We start from the raw sequence: 9,064 nt of genomic DNA, 5'->3' as shown, positions 1-9,064 counted from the left end.
GCAAACTTCGGGACACCAGTAGATGTAGCAGTAACCAGAGTGCCGTTTTCAGCAGTTCGTTGTCACGCGTTGCGCGTTTTGCTTTGAATTTTAGTTGGGTTTTTTTTTTTTTTTTTTTTTTTTGGTTCCAGGGATCGAACTCAAGTCCTTGCGCTTGCGAGGCAGGCCACCAAACCGCTAAGATAGTTACTTCTTACAGCCCTTTCCCTGCAGGGCTATCTACACATCCCTTGAACCTTTGAGATAAAGGCCTTAATGGAAGAAAGTGAAACTAAACTACTGAAAAAGAGACAGGTTGGACTGTACCATTTATAATCACAAAATGAAGCCTCAAGCTCCCTCTGACTGTGAGGTGAAGCTTGGAAGGGTGTACACAATGAGTATAGCAAGCCTTCGGGAAGGGCCCTGGCTTTTCTATCTCTTTAGCACATAAAAGCCCCACTCCAGATAAGGCGTAGGTAACTGGGGAGTTCTAAATTACCCTGGATATGAGAATATGTTAGAGGCACCAATTTTTCTCTGGCTAGAAAAACAGCTTGGGAGGATCTCTCAGGCCTCTCTGGACTTTGATTTTGCTTTATTATCCTTGCCAAATGGGCTCCCTAGCATCCACATTCTCCATCTCCACTATATTTCTCCTCCCTGTAGATTCAGCTACAGCCTGTTCCCCTAGCATAAACTTAGCACTGCAGCCTATATGTGAGACTCTAGGAGACAACACTTGTTCACACTTCCATTGCCTCTGGACTCCAAAGCTGTGTAGGGAAACTCAAAGTATGCTTATGTGTCTTCCTTTTCCAGTCAACTTTCTTTGGCCATCTCCCCTCTCTAGATCATTGTCTCTAATATATCCTCTAATGAACATACACACCATCACCATGTTCCTAGGGGAGAAGAGAGTAGAGAAGCAAGTAAGAATCCAAGGAAATTCTAAATGGGGCTGAGCTAGCAGCTGCAAGAAAGACTAGGGACTTGAGAGAAAAAGCCAAAAGCAAGAGGGAAATACCTACAGAATATGAGGTATAACACAGAGAAGCCAAGGCAAAGGAATGTCCTGACTTGTCCTAGGCCATGCCCTGAAGAATCATGCTCTTCTAGGACCGCTCCAGATCTGCATCCCTTGGAAAGTTAACGTGGAGTTGGTTTCCAACAGCTACAGTGGACTCTGGCTTGCCCAACCCATACCCTTCATCACCCTGTGTCTCCCATAAAAGGCCTCATGAGTGATAAATTCCTGAAAGAGGAGGCCCCATGCTATACAAGTGGTTTCATGTACACAGATAATACCCTTCAGCCTTATGAAGCATGGATACCCTAAGTACAACACAGATTCTATGATAAATTATTTTCAAGAGATCTCTCTTTTGCTATCGGACACTTACCTGAGGCTGGGGGCAGGCGCATCGGAGGCTGCTACTATGATGGAACCTGTCAGCAGCCCACCATTCATGACATCGTGGGAGGGTGTAAGGGCATCCCTGCATGACCATAGGTTGCATAAGAACCAAGAATCATGGAGGGATGAGGATGGGCACCAGACAAGCTGTTGACCATTTAGTTCCTGGAAAAGTAACAAGGAGAGATTTAGAATCCAGACCTACGAAAGACCCATGAATCCAGCACCAACTTAGAGATTCCTGGACCAGTTATGCAAACCAGTATTAAAAGCCTACTAACCTATAGTTCTTCCCAGGCTACTATGCACCATAATAGACTTTAATTATTGATCAAGGAAGTATTTATTGCTTACCTGTTCTGCTTTATGCTAAAGATACAAAGATGAATTTCTGTCTGGGATGAGTAGAGAAGGCAATTAGGTAACCTAATAAAAGTAGAATGCTTTTGTGGCAAATGGTATAACTGAGGTTGGATCAGAAGGCTAGGAAAACACAGAGTGGAGAAAGCTAACTCTGAGAATGTGCACATGTTCACAGACTGCATTTGAGATGAGTCCTGAAAGGATGAGTAGGCATTTACCTGTGCAAAGAAGGGGAAAAGCAGAAAGGTATTCTTTGTAGGCCAATCCACCTGGGCAAAAGCTGATGTCACAAAAAGCCAAAGGATGTTCAGAGAATGGTGAGTTCAGAAGGGCTGGAGTTTAGGAGACAACTAGGTAAAAATGACAGGGGGCCTGCCCCTGAGGAGGTTATATATAGAGAGAACAACCATGGAAAATAAAGACCATAAAGTGATATTTGAATTCATAATAGAATATTTACAGGATAGAGTAAAGAGACAGATGAGGGAAAGATTAGTTCTGTCTGGTCGTGTCACAGAAATTTACCTTAGAGGAAATGTTCTTGAGGTGACTCATGAAAGAGAAATGGGATTGCCATTAGGCAGAAAAGATAAAACAAAAAAGAATATTTCAAACATCACAAATACAAAATGTTTGTGTGTTCAGGGTGATCAAAGAACAAGATAAGTACCTTGCGGGGTGTAGCAGGAGATAAGGCTGCAAAATGAGGCTGTGGCCAGATTGGGCAATACCTTGAATGACAACCAGATGATCTAGCTTTTATCTTGTAAACAACTGGGAGGCACTGAAGATTTTTAGCAGGGGAGTGACATGACCAGATTTTCATTTTAGAAAGGGTATGGTCTTCTGCCTGCCCTGTACAGTGATCCTCCTGGGGGAAGATGGCATCAAGAAGCTGGTAGAAAAGCACTTGCAGTGAGGATGGAGCAGGTATCACAGCTTTGAAAGATGTTGAGAGGTACAATCTATTGGACTCTGTGATGAATTGGATGCAAAAGGTGAGGGAAATTAAAAAAGTCAATGTTTCTAACTCAGTAGCTGGATAGATAATGGTGTCAACAAGGGAAGAAGAAGAAGAGAAGGAGCAAATTTGGTGTGGTAAGGGGTGAAGGCAGTGTTACATAATAAGCTATGCTAGAGACATATTCAGCTTTAGATGTCAGGTGCTAAGCTTAGAAAAGGAGAACTATGGGTGGAAGATGAGAGGGAGAGGAGAGGAAAGGGAATAAAGAGGACCAAGATGCACCATTTATAGGTACCAGTATCACATAGTGAATATATTTATTATGTATCATAAACATATACTTGCAAAAATTTTTTAAAGAAAAAAGATATTAAGCACAATTTAGATGTACAAGTCAGTTGAAGGTATAGTGGATGTATCCAAATATGATTAGGATGGGTGGCAAAAATGATGTTTGCAAATAATAAAGCTGATCCCTGTTCACGCCTGGCAAAAGTATGTAAACCTGGATCCAAAGGGCAGGGTCTGAGCATCTTGAATTTCTGATGCTAATGATTAAATAGCCACCAATTGTAGACTCTATTCCAGTGCTTTCCAGCATTTTAGGTGTAAGGGCTCCTTAAGATTAAAACAAAATCTCACTTCACCCACTCACACCTACAATAGTAACTGTGCTTTTAGAACTTACTGAGTGAGAAAAACACGTACATTTAAAAATCCGTGGACGCTCTTTGTATCAATTACCCTTCCTCCTTAGGGATCTATGGTCTATGGTGTCCAAGATTGGGGAATATTACAGATTACAAGGGCACGAGAGTTTGTGGTTTGAAAGATACTTTGGTCAACATCTCAAGATGTTATGTAGCTTCATAGGTCTTTATTCCCAAAATGATTCCCCTGAGAATTATTGAAAAGATGGTTCCTCTGTGATCAGACACCAACATAAAGGAATTAGTTACTCAGATAAAAAGTGAAGTATTGCTGTGGATGAGCTGTAGACATGTTATAGGCATAAGGGTCTCAGGTTTGCTTTTGGACTTATTTTTATATTAATATTTTCTATTTTTGTGGATTACATAGTAATGCAAGTTCTTAAATTTTTAAAAACTTTGTGATTCTACAGATCAAACCCAGGGTCTTGTACATGCTAGGCCAGTATTATACCACTGAGTCACACCTCCAGCCCTGCAAAGCTTATCATTTAAAAAGTCTTCATTCATTCATTTATGGTGCTAGAGCCCAGACCCAAGACTTGCATATGCTAAGCAAACACTCTACCACCAAGAATGCTTACTATGTTCTTTATAGAAAAACTGGAAAATAAGAAACTCATAAGAATGAAAACAAAAATAACCTGTAATGTTACCACCCAGAGAGATAACCATGACTAACAGGCATGAACACATAATAGTTTTTCTATGAAAGATATATATGTATACTTTAAAAATAAAAAATAGCCATCAATGCTATTTTTCTATATCCTGCTTTTTTCATTTGGCATGCATTATTTTAGGATGTCATTAACTATTCCTCTAAAACATGATTTTTAACAGCTGTATACATGGTAGAGCACTGTGGTTGAAGCCATAGGCTCTGGCATCAGACAAACCTAGAGGCAAATATACACTATTCAGCCCATTAATAGTGCAGGCTGGAATAAGTTAGCCTCTCTGGGTCTCAGTGTACTTATCTGCAAAATGGGAATAACAATGATTCTGTCCTCACAGAATTATTCTAATGCTTAAAATCAATAAATATTGTATTTAAATACCTCAGTAATGTCTGGCAAATGTAAGGCTCAATAAGTGTTAAGTATAATCTTTGTTGTATAGTATTCTATGGGATGGCTATACCAAATTTATCTTAAGAATTAGATATATGCTCATACTACTTCTGTGGTATAAGTCAAACTGCAATGAGCCTTGTGCATATTTGTGATTCTTTCTTAGGACAGCTTCCTAGAAGGGGGAATTCATGGAGTAAAGGTTATAGAACCAATTCTAGGTTTGTGACAGGTATTTCTAAATTGCCTTAGAAATGTTTTATATCCCTTTATATTACCAGTCATGTATGAGAGTGCCAATTTCTCATTATACTTGCTAACAGTATGTATTAGTATTTTATTTGCTAACCTGGTGACTGAAAATGGCATCTTGAGTATTACTTTGCATTTCCATAATTCCTAGAGGTCTCATTTTTAGTGGGCATTTATATTTCTTTTGTGAACTACATATTTTTATTCCTTTTATTATTTACTTCTTTGTGAATTAACTTTCTTCCTTCTTTTTGCTCTGCTGATCTGAGGCCAGGATGATGCTTCACAAAGGAAAAATAAGATAAAGCCAGGGGTTGGAGAATTCAGACCTAATCCAACACAGGCAGAAAAGGAATAAGCTCCTTCAGGTCTTAGTGTGACTATCCTCTATTTGTAGACTTTGCTCCTGACTGTGACCTGAAGTGATTTCACCTCTCTATGCTTTGGTTTACTACTGTGTTAAATGTTAATATTTAAAGGGTTCCAGCCAGGTTTGGTGGCATATGCCTGTAACTCCCGTACTTGAGAGGCTGAGACAGGAGGATCACTGTGAGTTCAAGGCTAGTCTGGGCTACACAGTGAGTTCAAAGCAAGCTCTAACTACATTGCAAGACCCTGTCTCAAAAAAGGGTTTCAGTCACCAAAACACTATTATTCCCTCTATTTGTACAGCATGTTTTTATAGTTTATTAGACTTTCATGATCCTTGGTGCAACCTGGTAAGATTGGCCAGCCAAAATTGCAGTCATATTGTATAGATAAAAATACAGAAACATAAGTGAACCTAGGCCTCCTGATGGCCGGGCCAGTATTTTTTTGCTACACAAAGATTCCACTGCTTCTTTATTTATTTCCATCCTTCCCCAAGTTACCACCTGAATATCCTGATTCTTTAACTAGTCCTCCCCTTAGTTTGCAGAGGCTATGAGGATTTGGAGATGAATCAGTCATGGTTCTTAACTTGTCAAGTATAGAAAATAATACATACACACAAATAAGTATAATTTAAGACAGAAATGATTTGTACCATATATGAGACTCAGAAATCATGCTATAAGAGGTCACAGAAGAGGGAATGTTCACTTCTAGTTGGAAAGATTAGGATAAGTTTATGAAAGGGACACTTTTGAGCTAAGGTAAGAGAGGAGATTTGGATACACGGGATAGAGAATGTTTTGGGGGTAGAAATAACGCTTCTGTGATCTCCTCCAGGAATCCTGTTTGATAACAAGCCGTGTCTTTTAGAATCAGTAAATACTAGAAATATTGCTTTGGTTCTGGAGAACATACATAGGCCGCTCCAGTAGGTTTCAGGGGGAGAAGATACTGTTTCTCTGGGGCAGGGATAAAAGCATTAAAACATATGGAAAATATCAGGATTCTAGTGTGAAAGTAAAATTGTCGACATATGGAAGGTTATTTAAATTCCACATATTTTAAAACACAGTGCTAGGCACAGAAAAGGCACTTGGTGAATGTTTCCTGATGTGACGTATTGAATTGATCTTAGCTGAAAGGCCAAGAAGCGATTGAATTGAACTCCAATTATATAAGCACACAGGCCCTTGATTTTTGTTTATACAAATACTGGAAAGGAACACAAGAAAGGTTTTGAATATGTACATTTACTTGCATTTGTGTAAAGTGATAGATGTACAGTGTTAGCATTTGAAGTGAGGCTTGAAATGGCCAAAATTTGCAAACAACCTAAATGCCCCTCATTAAGGGACTAATTAAATAAATAATAGTATGTGCATGCAATGGAACTTTATACAACTATTAAAAAGAACACAGAACACCTTGCCAATATAGAATGGTCTCTTAATATATTTTTAAGTACAAAAAGAATAGTCTATATTGGTACAAAAAAGGAAAATATGTTCTTATATTTGCATAAGATATCTCTGGAAGTATACAAAAGAACCTATTACCTTTGGAGAAGGGAATAGTGTGGCTACTCATTCCTTTCCTTTGGAATCTCCCTCTCCCCTTTTTCAGTTTATAGGAAGTAGGACTACGAGGCAGAGGGAAAGAAGGACTCTGTCTTTTTTTCAGGGATAGGACATCTACGTCAACTTCTAGCACTGTCTTTTCAGGGAGGGGGGTTCCTTAGAAGACCATGAGATGCTCTGAAATCATCTCTCTAGCCAAACCTCAGGGAGAACATTTCCTGAGGTTTGTGGCTCCCACCGGGTCTTTTTGAAAGGTGATTTACTTGAGGGCCTTTAATCTAGAAACAAGGATTACTTTGGAAAAGCCAGGAGCTAAGGTGAACTAAACATAGAGAATTTTAAAAAGGCCTTTATTCTTTTGAACAATCTAAAAGAAAATATAAGAAAAAGTATGTTCTTTGCCAGATAGCATGCATCATGCTCTTGATGGAAGCCAGCAGCAGCTCCTGTTAACATCCCTCTTTGTCTCCCCACCCCAGCTCAGCCAGGCTACATCCTTGGACCAATACCCATGAGGCCATTCTCCACCTGGCTAACAAAGCAAAGACAAACCTCAACTACCCACACAGCCTCAGACGACCCACCAGGCTGGGACGTTTGGCCTGCTGATAATGAAAGGGAGAACAGAAGAAAAGCGGGGTGGGGATTGGACTCCAAGAGAAGTAAGCTATTTCAAAGCACTCCAAGCTATGCTCTCAAGAGTGGAAAGACTACAGGGGATAGAAAGGAAAGCAGAGGAGAAGACAAGGTGGTGGTGGTGGTGGGGTGACACAGGCAAAATAAAGGCAACCAGGGAATAAATACAGAGATTAAATGAGTCCTTCAGTCCCAGGATTTAGGTCAGAGCCCAGGTTACCTCAGGGTAGTACTCCTATGTCCTTTCTGCTGTTCAGATTACTCATTTGCTTAGGAAATCTGTTTGGAGTGCCCATGTTTCCTCTCTTCCCCCTTTCCAGCCAAGGCTTTCTAAACACCTTTCCTTTCCTCTCACCAGGAAATCTACCCTTGGACAAAAAGCATGTCATTGAAATCCGAAAATAAATAAATAAATAAATAAATGAATACATGAATAAACGTCCCTTTCCTCTCAAAGAAGCAAACCATGGACCTTCCTGCTTTTAGATCACAGTTGCTCAAATTTTCTATTCCTGGGTATCTTTTTCTTCTTTATGAATTCAAGCAGTGGCTACTCATGATGAATATTTTTAATGCAAGTTTTTCCCCAAAGGCACATGCAGGCAGGCAGGCAGGCAGGCGCGTGCGCGCGCACACACACGCGCTCGAGCGCGCGCACACACACACACACACACACACACACACACACACACACACAGTATATCTGGAGCTTCCCCGCCTTCAGTCATTCAGTTATTTCCCCCCAGCCAGCTGAACACGGGTGAGGTTTGGAAATAATTTCTCCGTGACCTACCTTCTGATTCTGTCAGGTCTGAGAAGCAGCTGGGTAGCTGGAAGCTGGGAGGCCAGGGCTGGGCTGCCTCTGTGAATCAGCAAAGAAGTCCCTGAGACAGGGATGCCGGCAGCTGCTGTATGCACACTCTCCCTCTGTCTCTCCCACCTCCCTGCCCTCCTTCTCTCTTTCCTCCTCCTCCCCTTTGCGAGCTGCTCTGTGTTGCTATGCAATCATCAGCAGAACTAACAGCATTATTCTGACCTCAGCCAAAGATACCCTTGACTGGGCAAATGCAGAAAGAGCAAGGACAGTTTTGTGAAACTACCAGAGCTGTGCAGCTCACAGATTTCAATTCATTAGGAGCAAAGGAGGAAAAGAGAAAGAGCCAGGGAGGGAGCGGGAGAGAGAGAGAGAGAGAAAGAGAAAGAGAGAGAGAGAGAGAGAGAGAGAGAGAGAGAAGGGCAGAGGCTTCAACTGTGGAGGAGGAGACAAAAGAGTCCCGGAGATCAATACAAGCTGCTGAGCTGAGCAAGGAGCCTGGGCCCCAACTTACACAGATCTAATCCAGAGCCAAAAGCAACTTCACAGCCAGTGGCTGGAAGGGGCCCCTCAGTAGCTACTCCAGGATTCAGTTTCCATGTTAGGGGTTAAAACACTCTGCTCTACAATTGCCACTGCTACTCAACATAATCTTGGGCCCAGGGTAGTCTGCCAGTGACCCCTGAGTCTTGTCTTCACCACTTCTTAGATCTTACATGTGGGGAAAAAAATCCCTTAATAAACAGTGAAAAGAAAATGGACTTTAAGTTGAGAAAATAGAGGTGTTATGTGCTTTCCTTCAATGACTTCTCCAATCATTCTCCTTGCTTTTTTCTTCAGAGCAGCCTTTACTCTATTAACCATCACTTTTGTTAAAAGTTTGAGCTCCAAACACCCTGAGACC

General features: G+C 41.0%; 1 protein-coding gene across 4 annotated transcripts in view; it reads right to left on the bottom strand.

Annotated features, from left to right (window-relative positions):
* The window catches only part of Drp2 (dystrophin related protein 2), a 45,786-nt gene extending 37,299 nt beyond the window's left edge, over positions 1-8,487 (bottom strand). For 2 of the 4 annotated variants that reach the window (XM_010623406.2, XM_033760292.1), the window contains exon 1: positions 1,383-1,402. Coding sequence is in view for 2 of the 4 variants with exons in the window: in XM_010623404.2 (XP_010621706.1) it covers positions 1,383-1,499 (117 nt within the window). In the remaining 2 variants the exon portion in view is untranslated. Of the gene's footprint in view, positions 1-1,382; positions 1,562-8,139 lie in introns of those variants that run through there. The other 2 variants (XM_010623404.2, XM_010623405.2) reach the window with 2 other exon arrangements.
* Positions 8,488-9,064: the final 577 nt, after the last annotated feature.

The sequence above is a fragment of the Fukomys damarensis genome, unplaced genomic scaffold (genome assembly GCF_012274545.1).
Source record: "Fukomys damarensis isolate Sample0158 unplaced genomic scaffold, DMR_v1.0_HiC HiC_scaffold_39, whole genome shotgun sequence".
NCBI classification, from domain to species: Eukaryota; Metazoa; Chordata; class Mammalia; order Rodentia; family Bathyergidae; genus Fukomys; species Fukomys damarensis.
This window is presented reverse-complemented; position numbering and strand designations above follow the sequence as displayed.